General features: G+C 53.1%; 1 protein-coding gene across 2 annotated transcripts in view; it reads left to right on the forward strand.

Annotated features, from left to right (window-relative positions):
* The window catches only part of ACOT11 (acyl-CoA thioesterase 11), a 52,496-nt gene that overhangs the window by 18,915 nt on the left and 12,569 nt on the right, over positions 1 to 21,012 (forward strand). Inside the window, exons 1-5 of one of the 2 annotated variants that reach the window (XM_024739308.1) lie at positions 6,337 to 6,352; positions 12,639 to 12,843; positions 13,821 to 13,890; positions 19,758 to 19,818; positions 20,583 to 20,681. In XM_024739308.1, coding sequence (XP_024595076.1) covers positions 12,705 to 12,843; positions 13,821 to 13,890; positions 19,758 to 19,818; positions 20,583 to 20,681 — 369 coding nt within the window. In that variant the 5' untranslated portion in view covers positions 6,337 to 6,352; positions 12,639 to 12,704. Of the gene's footprint in view, positions 1 to 6,336; positions 6,353 to 12,638; positions 12,844 to 13,820; positions 13,891 to 19,757; positions 19,819 to 20,582; positions 20,682 to 21,012 lie in introns of those variants that run through there. The other variant, XM_024739307.1, reaches the window with a different exon arrangement.

Below are 21,012 nucleotides of genomic sequence, written 5' to 3' on the forward strand. Positions count from 1 at the left end.
ATTTATATATATATATATATTCTTTTAGATTCTTTTCCATTATGGGTTATCACAAGATATTGAATATAGTTCCCTGTGCTATATAGTAGGTCCTTGTTGTTTATCTATTTTATATATAGTAGTGTGTATCTGTTCATCCCAAATTCCTAAGTTGTCCCTCCCTCTCCCACCCTTTCCCCTTTGGTAACCATAAGTTTGTTTTCTATGTCTATGAGTCTATTTATGTATTGTATGGAATCTAAAAGAATGATATAAATGTCTCAGCTTTTTTTTCTTTTTTTAAAGATTTATTTTTATTTATTTAGGCTGTGCCGGGTCTTAGCTGCAGCACGCGGGATCTTTGTTGCAGCATGCAGAACTTTTAGTTGCAGCACGCGGGCTTCTTAGTTGTGGCACGCGGGCTTCTTAGTTGCCGCGTGCAACTCTTAGTTGTGGCATGCATGTGGGATCTAGTTCCCCAACCAGGGATTGAACCCGGACCCCCTCCATTGGGAGCGTGGAGACTTACCCACTGGACCACCAGGGAAGTCCCCATGCCTTGGCTTTTTAACAACATGGAGAGCTGACACTTTTCAAGCATTTTCTATAGGTCAGATCCTGGTCTAAGCACTTTGTATATAATCTCATTGAATACTCACTATGATATTATTATTCCCATGTTACAGATGTGGAAAGTGAGGTTCAGAGTGGCTTAAGTAAGTGACTAAGTTTATCCAGGGAAACAGAGGCGGTACCAGGATTCCAATGCAGGCTGTGTCCCCCTTGCCAGCCCCCTATGCCTTCCTGTTTTTCTTTCTTCTCTCTCTGCCCTGCTCATCACCTCTTCAACAAGCCTTTCTTGTGGGCTCAGATTCCTCTGAGACAGTTTAGGGCACATGGGGGTGGGAGTGGGACTAGGACAGGAATGATAAGGCCACCTCGCAGCCAGAGAGCTTGAGGCCGAGGAAGGCCCTGGAACATGGTGAGTGCCCAGCAGAGAACCACGGGCACACCTGCTCAGCTCAGCAGCCCCTGCCAGGGAGCAGCCAGGCCCAGCTCTGGGTCCCAGCCTTCCACCTGGCGACTCGGGGCCTTAGAAGCAGCCCCTCGAGGGTTGGTGTCCCCTTGCTGGGCCTCCTGAGGCCCACTCTTCCTGCGGAGTAAGGAAATGCGTTCTGTGGGTGAAGTCACACCCACTCTCGCCACTCTGCTCTGCTTAGGAATGATTTCTTGAACACTTTGGAGGAAAGAAGTTGGTGTGTTGTATGAGGGGAGGGGAACTGGGCGAGAGGACGGGAGAACTGGTGACCGGTGACCAGCTGGGGCCTTGGGGGAGTGTGGGGACCAAGCAGGGGACTGAACCTGTAGGTGCTGCCTGAGGGGTTGGGGCAGGGGCCCCACCTGCTGGGGAGGGCAGACACCATCCCTCAGTGGAGGGGACTGCAGGGACTGGAGCAGCAGCTGGGGCCTCCAAGGGGCCACGGGGCTGCCAGCTTCCTGGGGCAGGAAGTCCCAGCTGTGGCCAGAATCCCAAAGGACTGAGAGCAGCTCTAGCCTGAGGAATGTGAGCAGTGGGGGAGTTTGCGAGGGGGCCCTTTCCTGCCTCCCTCACTTCTCTCTTGGGTGTGTGTGTGTGTGTGTGTGTGTGTGTGTCCTCTCTTCCACTTGCTCTGTTCCCTACCAGCGTCTATTCTTTGACCTCATGGTTTTTCTATTCCCTTTCTCTCTTTCCCTTCTTTCCCTCTTTCTCTCTCTGTAACCCCTCTCTCCTCCCCCTCCCCTCTTCTCTTTCTCTCTCCCTCTCCCCCGTGCTCTCCTGTGGTCCCTGTAACTGTTTCCAGCTCCAAGGTAAATGGACTTGCTTGCAGGATGGCCAGACCTGGCCCATCGCCTGGCCACCCGTTGCCATGGTGACTCAGATGCGGTGTCAGGCAGCAGCCTTGGCTATCTGGCAGACAGGGCATGAAGGGCTCTGATGAAGAGAGAGGCTGGCCCTATTCTTCACAGATCCTGAAGGGCTCACCCCACTGCCAGGGGCTCGCATGGCGGGGGGTTCCCCGTGAATGTGAGTTCCATGCTGGATACTATCAGAGGGGCTTGCCGGAGGGGCCAGTCACACTTGGGGTCAGACTGCCTCTGTGCAGACCCCTCCTGCCACTTTCTGGGGTCTGCTGGATGTAGGGGGTGAGAGGTGGCAAACAGCTCCAAGGAAGGAAGCTGCAGGGAGGCAGCTGTCAGTGGTGGAGGGGCAGGGGTAGCTGGACATGCCTGCGTCTGAGAGGGACCTATCTAGCTGTCCATGAGGTTTCCTCCCACTCCCCAAAGTTAAGGATTTAGAAAGTATAGTTTTCTGCTGACAGACAGCTTGCAGTCTCTGCACTGGTGGTGGCACCTCACTCCCTCACAGGCTGCTGGCCTTGAGCATCCAGTAGGACAAGTGCCCGGACCCTGGACTGTGCTGGGAGGAGCTCCTGATACCATCACTGTTTCCTGCAGAGGATGTGGGGGTCGATGGGGAGGAGAGCTTTCCTGAGGGCCCTGCCTGGCATGTGTGGGTAAGGAAGGGCCTGTGCCTGGCACTGATGCCTGGGATGCAGCAATAACTATCCTGCCTGTCAGACAAGAGAGAGGCAGTTACAGCAAAGTACCCAAGCAGACTCAGCCCTTGAGTTAAACACACTTGGGTTCAAGTCCCAACTCTGCCCTTTACTGGCTGTGTGTGTGTGTGTGTGTGTGTGTGTGTGCATGGGTGTGGGTGTGTATGTGTGTGCGCGCATGCAGCATACCCTTTCTGAGCCTCTGTTTTCCCATCTGTAAAATGGGAATAACAACATTTGACTATTAGGGCTGTGTGAGGATTGAAAGAGAAAAGGCACAGAAAATGCTTAGCACCACACCTGGCACATATTAAATAATTAAACGAGGGAGCACGATTGTTTTCATTCTCACTTGCATACCTACCCTTTCAGTTTTATAAAGGAGGAAGCTGGGGCCAGAGACATTTAAAAACTTGCTCACGTCCCATCGGTCATAGTTCTGCAACACTCTGTGGGGACAGTGCCCAAACAATGCAGAGAAGCAGAGCTGAGGTTGAGGCTACTTTGAATCCCAGTCCCACACAGCCAGTCCCTGCAGGTTCCACCTCATTTTCAGGCCCCCTGCTGCGCCCGCTCTGCATAGCAGTGTCTCCCAGGTAACCCCTGTCTTGCTCTGTGTGGGGATCCACTCGGGCTGTCCTGTCCCTGTGGGCAGGCCCTTCGCAGACTCAAGAAGTGCTGGAATAAAAGGAGGGCTGAGCCACTGTGGTTTACAAGGCACTTTCCATACATTTCCTCCCATCTCCACATTCTGGTTTCCAGGAGTGAGAAGGCTGCTGGGGGAAAGACAAGTCTGGTCCTGCCCAACTGCTTCGTCATCTCCAGCCTCCGTCACATCTGGCAGCGCTTCACAGTTAGTCGGGTGCCCTCAGTTTCGGGATCTCCTTTAACCCTCAGAAGTCTTGGATGGAGATGGGATGGGGATTGTCCTCACCTTCTCAATTACTTACTCAAGGTCTGCCCCACTTCAGGCCCTTTCACTTAAGACCTTGGACAGATGGCACCCACTGCCTCAGTTTCCCCGTTCATACCAGCAGGCAGTTGTATTCAATCTCTAAGCCCTTTTCAGTCTTGTGGTGAGGAGGCAAGAGCTACCTTGTAGATAGAAGCAGGAGGCCTGCACTTAAGCCCTGGCTCTGTGGTTTAGAGCTGCGGGACCTTGGACTTGGGACTTCTCTGGGTCCCCTGTGTACCTTGCCAATGATAACACCTCAAATGTTTCCTGTGTATCAGATGAGATAGGAATGGTTAAGCATTCAGGAAATGCCCTCCCTGCCCTCTCTGGCCCCTGGCTGGCTCTTCAGTGGGGCGGGAGGAATTCTCCAGATGACCCAGCTGAGGGTAGGTATCAGATTTCAGACAAGCTATTTTTACCCTCGGGGAGTGGATGGAGGCAGGTGACGTTCAGACTCTCTGTTCTAGAATGGGGTGAAGGGGGGGAAATAGAGAGGGAGAAAAAGGACTTCTTTGGTGGTCCAGTGGTTGACTCCGTGTATCCACTGCAGGGGGCACAGGTTCGATCCCTGGTCGGGGAACTAAGGTCCCACATGCCTTGCGGCGTGGCCAAAAAAAGAAAAAAAAAATAGAATGGAGTGAAGGGGCAGGGCCTCTAGTGGAGAACTTCTCCTGACCTCATGGCCTGTATTCTCCCTGCCTACATAGGGTGACATCAGTGGGAATTGGAGACCCTCTGAACAAACTCATTCATTTGGTCCACGGTGAGCCAGACTCCGTGCTGGGCCCGGTGGACATCAGGTGTAGAGAGAGAGGGCTCTTACCTGGTGGATCTTCGCATCGATGTCCACCAAATACTTCCACAATTAAATGAATGTTTTCACAATGGAGAGCATTTAGACCAGAGGTTCATGGGGCCAGGAGCATGAGGATGGCGGGAGAGAGAATGGAGCTGAGGGATGAGAAGGCCTTACAGAGGTGGAGAGGAGAGGGAAGGAAGACTGCTCCAGGCAGAGGGGATGCTGTGAGAAGAGTCCAGAAGTGGGCAGTGGCCTGATGAGGAACTGAGAGACGGCCAGTGTGGCTGGCGGTACGGGTGTGATCAAGACTGGAGGCGTGGCTGGCGATCTGCCGGGGGCCTCGTGGGTCTTGTCAAGAAAGTCCTCCCATAAGCCAAACACTTTCATGGTTGAAAAGAGTCTTGGAGACTCTCTAGTTAAATGCTCCATTTGACAGATGAGGAAACTGAGGCACCGGAAGGTAAAATAACTCATCCAATGTCTCCTGGGGGTGATGAGCTGATACAAATTCCACTTATATTCAGTTTTATAGGAAGGCACTGAACTGGAAATGCCTCATGAAGCTCTACCTCCAAAGGAGGCAGGCTTAGCTCAGTATTTCAATTATGCCCCCAACCCTACTTCCCTTCTTCAACAGATTTAGGGTCAGGGGCAAGATGAGAAGGTTGGAGACCCTCCCATCCCCCTCTGTCCACACTGGGAGAGCACAAGAGCTGGCTGTCAGAAGGGGAGTGCCCACTGCCTGAGCAGCCTACCCCAGGCTGTGGGCTCTGGGTGGGGACTCAGGGCACTGGCCTCTGTTCTCTCCTCCGTCACTGGCCGGCTGTGTGATGTGGGGTAGTTTGCGTCCCCTCTCTGAGTTTCGGATTGAAGAATTTCTTCCACCTTCTCCATCTCCGAGGCCTATGGAAGTGCTATAGAGATATAAATGTGGGCTTTGGCTGGTAGGTCTGGGATTGTTTGTGGTTTTTTTTGTGTCGTGCTGCGTGGCTTGCAGAATCTCAGTTCCCCGACCAGGGATTGAACCCCGGGTGATGGCAGTGAAAGCCCAGAATCCTAACCACTAGGCCACCAGGGAACTGCCCCGGGATTGTCTTAAACTCTGTCACTTCTCAGGTGTTCAGAAGCAATGTACTGGCTCTCAGCCTTGGTTTCCTCATCAGTAAAATGGGTAGAATAACAGTGTGTTGTACGATAGATATGAGAATTACTGAAATAATACATATGGAAGCTCCTAGCATAGAACTTGGTACATAGTAGGTATTCAATAAGTGCTAACCAAATGAATGGCATATAAGAGGTGCTTAGTAAAAAATAATGGTTTAATTCTCTACCTTCCTCACCCCCAAATCTTGAAAAATGTCAAGTGCCAACACACCCTGTAGCTAGAAGTAAAATGAGGATGTGTGCATAGGGCGCTGGAGACCATTATTTATCTTCTAGAACGAAGGTATGATCTGATATATATGACAATCAAAAAGCCTATGGAGGGCTTCCCTGGTGGCACAGTGGTTGGGAGTCCACCTGCCGATGCAGGGGACGCGGGTTTGTGCCCCGATCCGGGAAGATCCCACATGCCGCGGAGTGGCTGGGCCCGTGAGCCATGGCCGCTGGGCCTGCGCGTCCGGAGCCTGTGCTCCGCAACGGGAGAGGCCACAGCAGTGAGAGGCCAGCGTACCGCAAAAAAAAAAAAAAAAAAAAGCCTATGGAACAGGCGACCGACATCCTCCCAGTCCTCTAGCTGGTGTCACGGACGAGTGCATCCACTACTGTCCTTTATAGCCTTGTCTACTGGGAATCTCAAGGCCAAATGCAGTTCTCTAAGGCAGCATCTTTGTGCACCTGGATTCCTAACATAATTGCTCCTCCCTTATTTTGTTCCTTAGCTCTGTTTGCATTGTGGAGCCCTGTGTGTGTGCAGTCTGTGTGCATGCGCAGGCTACCTCAGAGCCTTTTCTGGGAAGAAGACGGAATAGACTTGAAGGCGTGTTTAGGAGGTTGACAGATGCTCCTGCCTTGCTGGTGAGAAAACCACTGGGAAGCGGCTGGTCGCTCTGAGAGCCTGGAGCCACCTTTGTGGGGACAGGGCACCAGCTGAGGCAGCTCCCTCACACTGCAGGAGTGCCTGGTTTTCATGAGTCCTGGCTGGCGGTGGGCCAAGGCACTTCTCCCTGCTGCCTGCCTGCCTTCCAGTCCCCACCCACTGGGGAGAGGCCAGGTGGGAGAGTGGGGTGGGGGGAGCAAGGCCGTGCGGGGTCTTGCACCCTGCACTTGAATCCCTGCTCCACTATTGCTGGCTTTCTGAGTTCTCACAGAACCTCTCAAACCAGCTACTGGTCTTGCCTCCTCATGGGGTTGCTGTGAGCCTCTGGTGAACTCATACATGAGAAAGTACTATGTAGACAGTCTGGTTTGAGCTCTGTTTAGGTGTCTCCCAGCTATATTTCTGTAGGAAGCCCAAACTCAGTTTATAATGCTAACCTAAGTGCTCAATAAATGTTAGTCACGTGGCAGGCGTGTGCTAGATTTGAACACTTGATCTAGTTTAATTTCATCCCCATGATGGCCCTGGATGTAGGTATTATAATCCCATTTTTACAGTTGAGGGAACTGTAGGTAGTCCACAGGGGTAGGCTGAGCAGCCTGCCTGAAGTCACACACGTTAGTTGTGGAACCGGACTTGGGTCCAGGCCAGGCTGATGCCCAAGGGCAGCCCCGTGTCATGGTGGGTGAGCTGAGCGGTCGCCCAGGCCAGCCCCTCCCCTCCAGGGTAGGTGGGCCTCCTCTGCTCTAGGCCTGCTCTTTGAGATGATTCTTTTTTTTTTTTTTGGTTGCTTTGGGTCTTTGTCGCTGTGTGTGGCCCTTCTCTAGTTGTAGTGAGCGGGGCCTACTCTTTGTTGTGGTGCGTTGGCTTCGCATTGCAGTGGCTTCTCTTGTTGTGGAGCACAGGCTCTAGGTGTGCGGGCTTCTGTAGTTGCAGTGTGTGGGCTCAATAGTTGTGGCCCACGGGCTCTAGAGCGCAGGCTCGGTAGTTGTGACGCATGGGCTTAGTTGCTCCGCGGCATGTGGGATCTTCCTGGACCAGGGCTCGAACCTGTGTCCCCTGCACTGGCAGGTGGATTCTTAACCACTGCGCCACCAGGGAAGTCCTTCAAGATGGTTCTTGAAGGCACTAAGATATCTCTGCTGGCTGGTCTCTACGTTTTCCCGCTAATCATTGTAGGCCGCGCCCTTCTCCAGGGGTCTTCCGTGGTTTCTGGGGACTCCTCGGCCCCTCCCTCTGTCTGCACCCAAACAGGTACCTAGTACTTTCCCCACCTGCTTCCCTTTGCCCCGGCCACTCCCGTCACTGGAGTCCCAGCTGTTCCTGCGTCTCCTTTCTGCTCTTCTGCAGTCCTCCCTGTACCTCAGATGGTCCTCGTCATCAAGTCTCAGCTCCTAGGCCGCCCTTGTCATCACCCTTTTCCTCTCCCATAGGCGTTTATTTGGCACCTCCTCTGTGCCAGGCCTGACTCCATCCCTGTCCTGTGGGAATGCCTGTCTGCTGGGGCAGGCGGCTCTGAATCAGTGACTGCACAGCTCGGTCAGTGCAGTGTGGAGACAGTAAGGCTGTGGGGGCCAGGGAGGCCCTAGCTCTCCCTGGGGAAAAGGCAGGGGGAGGTGCTGAAGAGGGAGGAGGAGGAAGCAGTCACTCGGCAGGTAGCGCAGGTGAAGGGATCCTAGGCAGAGGCAGTGCCCATGTGGCAGAGGAACGGAGGTGGGGTGAGAGCGTGCTCTGAGGAACCGAGCGTGGTCTGGAGCTGGGAGAGCAGCTGCGGGGACAGTGGCAGCAGCTACAGAGTAGGGCCTCGATCCTGAGAGCGGCAGGAAGCCATCGAGGAGTCTTGAGCAGGGGAGATGCCTGCTCAGGCTTGCTCTTCGGAAAAGTCTGTGTGGTCCTAAGGCACAGAACGAAAGACCCAGTTGCAAGGACTGGGTCCAGCCTCCCTGCAAGGCAGGACGCTGTAGGTTGTGGTTGTCTAGTTGGTGGCTTTGGGTTTTGGAAAGATCCTTCCGGTGTTGCACAGAGGCCTGGAAGGAGGTGGAGAGCTACTGGAGGCCTGTGGACTGGCTGTGGAAATAACCCAGTGAGTGAGCAGTGCGGGGACCTGAACACATCAGGGCAGGGGGGCTAGACTGAGAGTTTAAGGAGGTTGGGTCACTGAGACTTGGCTACTTGGGGGAGGGAGGAAATCCAGATTAAGTCTGTAGTGTGGCCTGTTGTTAAATTGCCCAGAAGAAGCCCTGGCCTAGGGGGCTTTACCAGGACCAGCCTTTCCCTCTGTGTGCCTCAGTTTCCCCAGGTGTGAAGGGATTGAGCAAAGTGGCCTTTCTTGCTCTGACCCAGCAGTTCTGTCCCATGCCTCTGGCTGAGGAGCAGGGACACAGAGACCACAGTGTAGCCAGCTGGGGCCTAGTCTGGGATTATCAAATCTGGCCGGGTCTGTTGCGCCTGGAAGCCAGCCCCTGGCATGGCTACCGTCTGAGAGCGCATGTCCCTGGCCCTTAGAGGCCCTCTCCACCTTCGTGCAGGCTCTGGCCTCCCTGTCAGCTGTCTTGGCGCAGCCTGCCTGGCCGCCCCAGGCCCTAACTCTGACCAGGGCCTCTGCTCTCCCCGTGACTGGCGAGAGGAATGGCTCGGCTCTGGGACCCTATTGGCAAAACCCTGCCTGGGCCACACACGCCCCTGCCTCCCGGGCTGGATGCCTGCCCACCATGGGATTAGAAGGAGGCCTGGCCTTGCCTGCCCTGACGTGGCAGACTGCCTTGGAGCCCAAGGAAGGAGTTGGAGTCTGAGAGGCTGTGCTTTGCCTCCCTGCGCGTGCTCCAGCCCGGGGGCTCTGCACTCCTCTCTTTGAGGGAAGTGGGAGCACAGCACAGTGGGGCTTGCTCCTTAGCTTGCCGGGGGGAGTGGGGTGGGAGCTCAGCCCTGCTCAGCGTACAGTATTTCCTGCCTGACAGGTAACCGGGCTCCTTAGCTTCCTCATTGGAAAGCTCAGCTGGCCATGCCAGAGCCCTGCAGGACTAGATCCCAGAACCCTGGCATCAAGGGTGGGATATCTTGAGGACTGGCAGTCTCCCCCTGCCCCTGCCTGGTGAGTGACAGATGAGGTTCAGGAGGGGAGGGCCTTGCTCAGGATCACATAGCACATGAGGGTCAGGGCTAGGATTTGAACTCAAGTCTGCCTCTAGACATTCCTTTACAAACCTTTGATGAGGTCCTACTGTGTGCCAGGTACTTCTTTTTTTAAAAAATTAATTAATTAATTAATTCATTTATTTTCTTCTTTTTTGTGGTATGTGCGCCTCTCACTGACGTGACCTCTCCCGTTGCGGAGCACAGGCTCCGGACGCGCAGGCCTAGCGGCCATGGCTCATGGGCCCAGCCGCTCCGCGGCATGTGGGATCTTCCCGGACCAGGGCACGAACCCGTGTCCCCTGCATCGGCAGGTGGACTCTCAACCACTGCGCCACCAGGGAAGCCCTAATAATTTAATTTATTTATTGATTGATTTTTGGCTGCGTTGTGTCTTCGCTGCTGCGCACGGGCTTTCTCTAGTTGCGGCGAGCGGGGGCTCCACTTTGTTGCGGTGCATGGGTTCTTATTGCTGTGGCTTCTCTTGTTGCAGAGCACAGGCTCTAGGCACGCGGGCTTCAGTAGTTGCAGCACGTGGGCTCAGTAGTTGTGGCTCACGGGCTCTAGAGCGTGGGCTCAGGATTTGTGGCGCATGGGCTTAGTTGCTCTGGGGCATATGGGATCTTCCCGGACCGGGGCACGAACCCGTGTCCCCTGCATTGGCAGGCGGATTCTTAGCCACTGCACCACCAGGGAAGTCCGTGTGCCAGGTACTTCTAAGCATGAGCACTAGAGTAGGAGCTTCGCAAAGGATTGGCCCAATTTCTCTTATATGCTCAGTGTTTGGGGGAGGGTCCAATACAGAGGAGGTGCTCGGTGAATGAATGAGTGAATGAACGAATGAACAAATGGGTAAGGCAAAGATCCTGCCTCCAGGCATGTAGACTCCAATGGATGGGACTTTGGCTTTGCACAACAGGAAATAGGAGGCTGGTGGGAGTGGGTATGGGCTAGGTGGGAAGCAGAGAGGATTGGAATTCAGATGTCCTGACTGCTGGTCTAGGGCTTTTTCCAGCCTCACTTTCCTTATCTGTAAAATGGGGTAAACGGTTTTCACCCTCTGCCTGCCTCGTGAGGATCCAGTGAGGTAGTAGATGAGAATAGGCTTTTAAAGCAGGGACACTGTGCTGGGGGGGGGCTTCCCTGTGTGTACATACAGAACAACCCAGAAACTCCACATGCTCTGCTTTTCTTCTGCTCCCTTACCCTCTGCATTTTGCCTCCCCCATTGCCCTAGCTTTCTCCAGGGCTTCTTTCTGGAACGTTCTGCCCAGAACCTCTAGCCATGGGAGGGGTTGGGAAGAGTGTGGGTGAACGGAGTCTGCCTGCCTCCTTCCTCTACCGTCTCCCACACCCAGAAAGCCAGCCACCCGCATCCACATCCAAGCAGGCCCCCAGTGCACACCCGGCCGGAAATGCCTTGGCAGTGGTTACCATGGTGACGGGTCCTGATGCTTGGACTGCAGCGGCCTGGGAGCTGCCTGCAACAGCCTGGCAGCCTGGCACCCGCAGGCCCCCACCCAGGCTGCGAGCTCCTGGCGCAGCTGCCCTCCTCTCTCTCCTTTTGGTCCCTAGCACTGAGCCTGGTACCCAGGGACTCTTGGGAATGAGCTGCCTGTCTGGGAACCCACAAGCTGTTCTGGGTCAGACTGGCTTGGTTCAAATCCCAGTTCTACCTCTTAGGAGGTCAGTGACCTAAACAAGTTAACTCGGTGTGTTTTGAATTGACTGAATTAGCTACGGGATCCTTGTGAAGGGAGTTATCCAAAGGGTATAGACTCCCAGGTTGAGACCCATCCTTGCCCCGAGCCGTCACTGCCCCCATCCTGCAGCAGTGGCAGGGTCAACATCGGGTCACAGTGCTCTTTGCTGCTGAATCCGCATCCAGGGCCCTAGATTCCTCATCTCGGACCCCAGGAGGTCCTGCAGGCAGTGTACTGTGACGGGTAGGACCTCAGACTCTGTGGGTCACAGCTGGGCTTGGCACTTACTTGGGCTTCAGTTTCCTCATCTATTTTTTTTTTAATTGAATTTGTTACAATATTGCTTCTGTTTTATGTTTTGGTTTTTTGGCCACGAGCCCCACCCCCCCACCCCCTCCGACCAGGGATTGAACCCGCACCCCCTGCATTGGAAGGTGAAGTCTTAACCACTGGACCGCCAGGGAAGTCCCAGTTTCCTCATCTTTGAAATGAAGATAATAATGTACCTCTTTCAGAGGTTTGTTGTATGGATAACATTTGAATTAGTACTCGTAAAGTGCTTAGACGAGTATCTGATACTTAATAAGCACTTTACAAATGTTAGCGGTGACTTATCGTCACCACAATTGGCATTGGCCATGAAAATTGGAACCCCTATGCCCATCCCTCCTGTCATTTTACTCACGCAGGCAGGCGTCCCCACCTCTGTTCACAGTGTCATGAGAGAGATAGGACGGCAGTTTGGCTGCCCTTCCTCATCCCGCCCCCTCCAGGGGACTGCTAGGCACTTCCCACCTCTGCTGCCTGGCGAGTGAGACAAGCTGGGCCCTGGGCAGAAACTCCTCCTCTAACTCATGAGTTTGAGGACTTTCTCTGCTGGTTCTCCAGCTGACAGCTCTTCCAGCCCTGGTCGGGATCAGCCAGCTGGTCAGTGACCGCCCAGAGCCCTCCCAGTGAGTAGAGCTGATGACGGATGCGCACCCAGCAGAGATGCTGCTACGGATGTCATCTGAAGAATGAGGGGCCCAAGGAAGGGGCTCTTATAGGATGAAATAGGAGCAAATCCCCAGGCTTGACTGCTGTAGGGCTCACTGGGCCTCCCTGAAGAGTGAGGGGGAATCTTTCCAGAATGAAGGAGAATCTGAGGCAACATTTGAATAAGCTGGCCCACCAGCTGAATTAATTCTCGACTGCATCCCTCTCTCCCAGCCCCCTCCTTCGGGTCCAAGGTTATGTTAACACAGAATTGTTGGCCAAAAGGAAGCTGGGCATAAGGGCATCCAGAGAGCCCCTGGGGGTCTGAGACCCTGGGCTGGAAGGTGGTGGCCACTCTTGGAGTTGGGGTCTTATGGCGGGTGGTCCTGGGGTCTCAGGGACTGGCAGATCTGGGAGACCCTGCTGTGAGCTGACCACCTCATCTGTTCCCCAGGGCCTGGCCTCCGTGTTCTCCAACCGTGCATCCCGGAAGTCGGCCTCACGCACTGAGAACAACAACATGGCAGAGGACGAGGGCTACCGGAACCCCACGGAGGTGCAGATGAGCCAGCTGGTGCTGCCCTGCCATACCAACCAGCGTGGCGAGCTGAGCGTCGGGCAGCTGCTCAAGTGGATTGACACCACCGCCTGCCTGTCCGGTGAGGCTGCGCCCGGCACAGCTGCCCTCCCAGCCCCGGCACCACACACCCAGAGGAGAGGCCCCAGTTTTCAGAGACGGTTGCCGTCCCCGAGTGCCCCCCTCCTCCCTCATCCCAGCCTTTGCTCAGGCTGCTCCACCTGCCTGCGATGCCCTCTGCAAGTTCTCCGTGCTCGGCTCGGGCCCAGCCTCTTGCCCGGAGGCACCCAGAGGTCTGAGTACATAACCTAAGGTCCCTGCTCTGACACAGCGCGGCCTTCAATGTGGCTGCTCCGAGACTGGCTGTGAGCAAAGCCTGTGGCATTGAGTAGAGTTGAGTGGAGCTGGATTGAGCTCATTTCGTTGCCTTTGGTGCCCCAGTATTCTCCAGCCCACAGGGAGTTCACAGTCTGATGGGGGGGCCAGACAGGAGACTGACTGCCCCCCAGCACTGTCTGATGGGAGCTGGGAAAGGGAGGTGGAAGCAGGGCTCTGGGAGAACAGACCAGAGGCTCTGCCCCAGCCCTGGGGGCAGAGAAGGGATTCTAGAAGGACTAAGGCCTGGGAGCACAGTCCTCAGAGGAAGAATGACTCAGGCAAGGAGACAAAGGTGGGTGAGGTTGACTGGACAGGGGTACGGGCACTCTAGGAGGTCAGGAAGTGGAATAGCATGGCGTCATCATTCATTCATTCGACAGCTGCTCATTGAGTATCTCCTGCGTGCGCGGCGCTGCTCCAGGACTGGGGCACAGCAGTGAACAAGACAGGCAAAAACCCTTGCCCTCAAGTGACATGCAGTCTAGCAGGAGGGAGAGGCACTAAGACAGACGAAACCCAGATATGTAAGACAGGGTCAGGGTGTCGTAATCACGGTGAGGAAAGTAAAGAAGGGTGGAAGCACGGGCGAGGAGGCAGGCCTTAGCTAGGCGGTCTGATGTTTGATCAGAGGCCTGGGTCATGGGGAGGCTGCTAACGCGTGCTTTCTTCTCCTGACGCCAGCGGAGAGGCATGCTGGCTGCCCCTGCGTCACAGCCTCCATGGACGATATCTATTTTGAGCACACCATTAGGTAAGTGGCCCCTCCTGCCCTTCCTTCTGGCCTCCCCATCACGAGCCCAGAGCCCTTCCCCCATCTACTGCCTGCTCAGCCTGTGTGCTGCCTGGAACCTGCCTCAGCTGACTGAGGGCCTCTGCAGATGGAGAGGGGGCAGCCTTTGGTGAGCAGTGACCCGTCTCGTCTGCAAGGTCTCTGGGACGGCGGTGGGCTGGCAGCTGCCCTGTGGCTGGCAGCTCCCTCAGCCAGGCCTGGAGCTGGGTGCTGCTGAGGCAGTGTCATGGGGTGCTGTGTGACTTTGGGGAAGGCAGTCTCTTTCTCTGGTCCTCAGTTTTCTTATCTTCAAAATGGAAGGGGTTAGACTTAATCAGTGAATGCCTTTTTGAGCTTGGACATTCTCTGTGGGTCATTGGTCATCAGACTGTAGGGAGGTCCCTAGATAAGGTGCCTTGGCAGAGCCTGACCCAGAAGTTTGGACCATTCAGCCTCTGCTCATGTACCCCCAGGGATGAGGAACTCATTACCTCCTGGTTTTTTGGGTTTTCGGGTTTTTTTTTTTTTAACTGTCTGTACTGGCTAGAAGACTCTTCATTACACGGTGCTGAGCTTTGTCTCTGCACAGCTTTGCTGGGACCCAGGGAGCATATGCTGAGCCCTCTGCCCAGGACAGGTTGCAGGGCTGCATACGGTGCTTCGGCCTCCAGGTCTGCTCTTAAACCATCTCAGTGCCTAGGACATGAGGTGCCAAGGACTTATTCAGGACTTCCTGGTGCCCCACGAGTTGTGGTTAAGGAAAAAGTTTAGCTAGTCCCCGTATCCTCTTATTTAGTCATTCATCACTGCTTGTGGACCAGGGCCCATGCTGGGTTTGGGGTCCACAAAGTCAACTGGAACATAGTCCCTGTGCCCCAGGAGCTCCCAGAATGCAGGGAGGCAGATAGAGAAACATAATTTCAATTCAAAGCAGTGAATTCCAGGGTAATAATGATCTCTGCATAGGGGTGCTTTGTAATACTTTTTCTGAATGTCTTTTATTTTAGAATAGTTTTTGATTTGCAAAAACACTATAGATAGTACAGAGTTCCCATATACCCCACACCGAGATTCCCTGTTATTAACATCTTACATTCCTATGGTACCTCTGTCACAATAAGCCAATATTGATGCGTTATTTGTAATGTCTTTTTAATTAACTTAAGTCCTCAGAACAACCCTATGAGGTCGTGGCTATTAGTACCCTCATTTTACAGGTGAGAAAACAGAGGCACAGAGAAGTGAAGTAACTTGCTTCAAGTCATACAGCTGGTGGAGAACCCAGGACATACTACGAGCCAGGCAGTCTGGCCCCAGAGCCCTTGTTCTTAACAAACAGGCCTCATTGCCTATATGTCTGGGGGTGGGTATAGTGAGTGGCACAGAGGGTAGTCAAGGGTGGCTTCCTGGAGGAGGTGTTTGAGCTGGCTCCAGTACTGTGTGTAGTGACAATTTGTAGGCCAGTGGAGCCGTGTCCGGACCAGCTCTGGGTCTCCGTTGCCAACACGAGATCTGGCACTTGGAGGAGCAAGGGATAGAGAAGGCTGGGGTGGGGTGTGTACATGATGGATGGACACGCTGCGGGACCCAGTGGAGTGGAGGTGAGTCTGGGAAGAGAAGGGTGTGGGTGGGGGGAAAAGCTGTAGAGGATCCTGGGAAGGAGGGTAAGCTGGGGAGAGGCCTGGAGCATGATTGGTGGCCAGGAAAGGCCTGGCCATACCTGAGGAAAGCTGGGGAAGGTTTTTTTGTTTGTTTTTGCTTTTGCCATTTAAAAATATCTCAAAGGACTTCCCTTGTGGCGCAGTGGTTAAGAATCCTCCTGCCAATGCAGGGGACACGCGTTTGAGCCCTGGTCTGAGAAAATCCCACATGCCACGGAGCAACTAAGCCCGTGCGCCACAACTACTGAGCCTGCGCTCTAGAACCTGTGTGCCACAACTACTGAGCCTGCGTGCCACAACTATTGAAGCCTGCACACCTAGAGCCTGCGCTCTGCAACAAGAGGAACCACTGCAGTGAGAAGCCTGTGTGCCACAACCAAGAGTAACCCCTGTTCACCGCAACTAGAGAAAGCCCACACGCCACAACGAAGACCCAATGTAGCCAAAACATAACAAATAAATTAATTTAATTTAATTAAAATTCTAAAAAAAATTTAAAATATCACAAAATGTATCTCTAATGGATAAGAACTTTTTAAAACATAATATCAATACCACTACCACACCTAAAGAAAATGAACAGTTTCTCACTAACATCAAATATCCAGTCAGCATTCAGTTGCCCACAATGTCTCATGAATTTGTTTTTTAATTTTGTTTTGCTTTACAGTTATTTTTGTTGCTCAAGTCAGGATGCAAATCAGGTTGCAATTGGTTGCTAGGTCTCTTAAATGTTTTTTTTTTTTGGCCATGCCTTGCAGGATCTTAGTTCCCCGCCCAGGGATTGAACCCAGGCCCTGGCAATGAAAGTGCCGAGTCCTAACCACTGGACCACCAGGGACTTCCCTCTTGTCTTTTTTTTTTTTTTTTGCAGTACGCGGGCCTCTCACTGTTGTGGCCGCTCCCGTTGTGGAGCACAGGCTCCCGACGCGCAGGCTCAGAGGCCTAGCCGCCCCGCGGCATGTGGGATCTTCCCAGACCGGGGCAGGAATCCGTGTCCCCTGCATCAGCAGGCGGACCCTCAGCCACTGCACCACCAGGGAAGCCCCCTCTTAAGTCTTTTTTTAACCCTTAGGTCCTACATCTCCCCACAACACCCTCTCCAACTACCCTCTCCTCCCCGCTCCCTCTCCTTCTCTATCTGTCTTCTCTTGAAGTTTGTTTGTTGTTTGTTTAAATAAATAGATTTATTTTTGGCTGCGTTAGCTCTTCGTTGCTGTGCGCGGGCTTTCTCTAGTTGCGGCAAGTGGAGGCTACTCTTTGCTGCGGTGCACGGGCTTCTCATTGTGGTGGCTTCCCTTTGTTGCTGAGCACGGGCTCTAGGTGTGTGGGCTTCAGTAGTTGTGGTTTATGGGCTCTAGAGCACAGGCTCAGTAGTTGTGGCCCACGGGCTTAGTTGCTCCGTGGCATGTGGGATCTTCCCGGACCAGGGCTCAAATCCGTGTCCCCTGCACTGGCAGGCGGATTCTTAACCACTGCGCCACCAGGGAAACCCAAAGTTTATTTGTTGAAGAAACCTGGTTATCTAGAGTTCTTCATCATCTGGGTTTTGCTGTTAGCATCACTGTGGTGTCATTTAACATGTTCCTCTGTCCCCTGCTAGTAAATTGGTCTTGGGGAAGGGCTTGAACAGGGGTCATGTTTGTTTGTTGGAGCTGCCTCTGGAGGGGTGTTGGGAAATTAGCAGCTTGAAGGGGGCCCAAGGAGGCTGGGCAATGACCCTGGGGATGGAGCCAGTTTTGGCCTGAGCTGTGAGATGGAGGACAGTCAGGAAGGAAGAGAAGCTTGGGAATCCAAATGGGTTACTGCTTGGCTTTGCGGAAGGGCTAGAGAGGGGGAGGGGAGGAGGAGGAAGGGGAAGGGTCATAAACTTCTTTCTCTTTTTTTAGCACTGCAAAAAATAGACTTACTTTTACTTGGGGGATGAGGGAAGTTTTTTTTTTCTACTTTTTTATTATGAAAACTTTCAAAATTATAGAAAGTTGAATAGTGCTGTGGTCATCCCTACTGAGAGTTAATAATGAACACTTTGCTGAATTTGCTTTATCTGTATGTGGATAAACACAAGCAGACCTCATTTTATTGCCCTTTGCAGATATCACATTTTTTTACAAATTGAAGGTTTGTGGCAACCTTGCATCAAGCAAATCTATTGACCTCATTTTTCCAACGACATTGGCTCATTTAGTGTCTCTGTGTCACATTTTGGTAATTTTTGCAATATTTCAGACTTTTTCATTATTATTATATTTTTATGGTGATCTGTGATCAGTGATCTTTGATGTTACTGTTGCAAAAAGATTACAACTCGCTGAAGGCTCAGATGATGGTTAGCATTTTTTAGCAAGAAAGTTTTTTTTTTTTTAACTAAGTTTATTTATTTATTATTTATTTTTGGCTGCATTGGGGCTTCATTGCTGCACGCGGGCTTTCTCTAGTTGCACGAGCGGGGGCTACTCTTTGTTGCGGTGCGTGGGCTTCTCATTGCGGTGGCTTCTCTTGTTGCGGAGCACGGGCTCTAGGCACACGGGCTTCAGTAGTTGTGGCACGCGGGCTCAGTAGTTGTGGCTCACGGGCTCTAGGGCACAGGCTCAATAGTTGTGACGCACAGGCTTAGTTGCTACGTGGCATGTGGGATCTTCCCAGAACAGGGCTCGAACCTGTGTCCCCTCAATTGGCAGGCAGATTCTTAACCACTGCGCTACCAGGGAAGTCCCAAGAAGGTATTTTTAAATTAAGGTATGTATATTGCTTTTTAGACATATTTCAATTGCATACTTAATACACTACAGTATAGTGCAAACATATCTTTTATATACACCAGGAAACCAAAAAAATTGTGTGACTCGCTTTATTGCGATATTTGCTTTACTGCCATGGTCTGGAATGGAATCCACAGTATCACTGTTGTGTGAACTATTTGAAAGTAAGTTGCAGACATCATGACACTTCATCCCTCCATATGTCAGCATGCATCTCCTAAAAATGATAGTCCCCTACCTGACTATTAGAACTACTAAAAAAATAATAATAATAACAGAAATGAACAAGTCAGGACTTCCCTGGTGGTGCAGTGGTTAAGAATCCGCCTGCCAATGCAGGGGACACGGGTTTGAGCCCTGGTCCAGGAAGATCCCACATGCCACGGAGCAACTAAGCCCGTGTACCACAACTACTGAAGCCCACGTGCCTAGAGCCCGTGCTCCACAACAAAGAGAAGCCACCACAAGGAGAAGCCCGTGTACCGCAACGAAGAGTAGTAGCCCTGCTGGACGCAACTAGAGGAAGCCTGCGCGCTGCAATGAAGCCCCAACGCAGCCAAAAATAAATAAATAAATAGTTAAAAAAAAAAAAGTCAGCACAGGGCAGCAAAGTGGCTCGCTCAGGGATTCTGATGTTCATCTGGACCTGGGAGTCATTCCAGAGGGACAGCTGCAGCTGGGAAGAGCAGGGCTAGGGTGCTCGGTAGAATCAGTCTAGAACCCTGGCTCTGTCCATCTTTAGCTGGGTGACCTTAGGCAAATGGCTTACCCTCTCTGATACTCAGTCCCCCCTAAACCTACCTGCCAAACTTGTTCTGAGGTTCAAATGAGGTCGTGCAAAGTACCTGGCACATAGTAGGTATTCTTTCCCTTCCTACCCTGTGTTTATAGTTATCTTGTGCTTAGTAGGCATTCAATAATTGTGGAATTCATTAATTCAGTAGGCCACTATTCATGGCTTACCTTGTGCCATGTGCAAGGACTTGAAGATTCAGTGGTGAGCAAAACAGACATGATCCTTGCCCCATCAGAGCTTAAGGACTGTGGGGCAGACAGAGGTCAATCTGTTGGAAGAAGTGTTAGGCGGGTGAACCTTATGGGGCTCCGGGAGGGTAGGGAGAGCTTTCCTTAGGAAGGACTGTTAAGCTGAGAGCAAAGAGAAGCTTGAGCATTCATTGGACAAGGGGAAGCGGGAGAAAGGGGGAGATGAATGACATCATGCCACTTCTCTTGCCCCAGCTTCCCCGCCTGTAGAATAAGGTGCTAACACTGTCTTGCCGGTTTGCTTTGAGGACTCAGTGACATGGTAGATGTGAATATGCTCCATATGCCATGATGTTCTCCTGCCAGTGCCTCTCAGCAGAGACACCTGTTCTCTCCCTCTGTCCCCTCTTGGAAAGCTTACCTCCTGCTTTTCTCTCCTCAGTGTTGGACAAGTGGTGAATATCAAGGCCAGGGTGAACCGGGCCTTCAACTCCAGTATGGAGGTGAGCAGGTGGGTGGGTGGGTTTCTACCTCCTCTTCATTCTCAGCCGCCAGCTCGGGCACACTCACATTCACGCTCACAGTGCCCCGATTGAGGCAGCAGAGTTCTGAAACAGCTGACAGGGTTGGGGGGATCCTAGGGCAATGTCCAATATCCATAATACAGAAGGGAAAACTGAGGCTAGGGAGGTGAAGGGATTTGCCCCAGGTCACCAAGCCATGTAGATTCCAATGTGAGCCTTGACTTCCAGCCTTCTGAGTCTTCACACCTAGTCTCAGACCCTCTCTTCAGCAGCCAGGTGGTCTCAGGAATACAGGGAAGATAGCCGCTGTGCCTGACCCTGAAGGCAGTGGTCTGGAGGAGGGTGCTGGACTTCCGCCCATTAGCTCACCTCCCACAGCCTGTCTGCACATTGTAGAACGGGAACGTGATCCCTATGCAGCAGGGCTGTTGAAGGTTTAATGGGAGGACTCTCTGGGGATGCACGGGGCTCTGTGAGCTCTGGAAGAGGGCCCCATCATTCCCATTTTACAGATGAGGAAACTGAGGCCCAGAGAAAGGAAGTGACTTGCTCAAGGTGTCCCAGGGAGCCAGGGGCAGAATCAGAACCCCCCCCAGGTCTCTAGCCCCCTGGACTTGGTAGGTGACACAGAAGCATCAGAGGCCAGGCCTGGGATGGGACTTACTGTCTCTACCTGCGGGCCCTCGGGTTGGTGAGCTCTGTTTCCTCCCTCCTCAGTCGTCCACCTTGCTCTTCCTCTCCAGGTGGGCATCCAGGTGGCCTCCGAGGACCTGTGCTCTGACAAGCAGTGGAGCGTGTGCAAGGCCTTGGCCACCTTTGTGGCCCACCGGGAGGTCTCCAAGGTAGGTGGCTACACCTGACCACCCGATGGTGCCGGACCACCTGGGTACCTGTCTACGTGGTGATTCTGGGGGTTGGTGGAGGGGTAGAGGTGGAGGCACAGCAGGGAATCCCCAGAAGAAGGCCCACCCCGTGCTGTGGTTGAACCCCAGGCGCCTCCCCGCTCTGCTTTTCCCCACCTCTCCCTGTGCACCTCGCACCCCAGGATCCTCCAGTTCTCTACATTGCCTCCCATGTCCTGCATCAACACCCCCCATCCACAGTGCCTTTGCCCAAGAATGGGGACAGGGACACTGGAGGATGAAAGTGATGTATCAGTCAACAGGGAGATGG

This window comes from Neophocaena asiaeorientalis, unplaced genomic scaffold (genome assembly GCF_003031525.2).
Source record: "Neophocaena asiaeorientalis asiaeorientalis breed wild unplaced genomic scaffold, Neophocaena_asiaeorientalis_V1.1 scaffold138, whole genome shotgun sequence".
Classification (NCBI taxonomy): domain Eukaryota; kingdom Metazoa; phylum Chordata; class Mammalia; order Artiodactyla; family Phocoenidae; genus Neophocaena; species Neophocaena asiaeorientalis.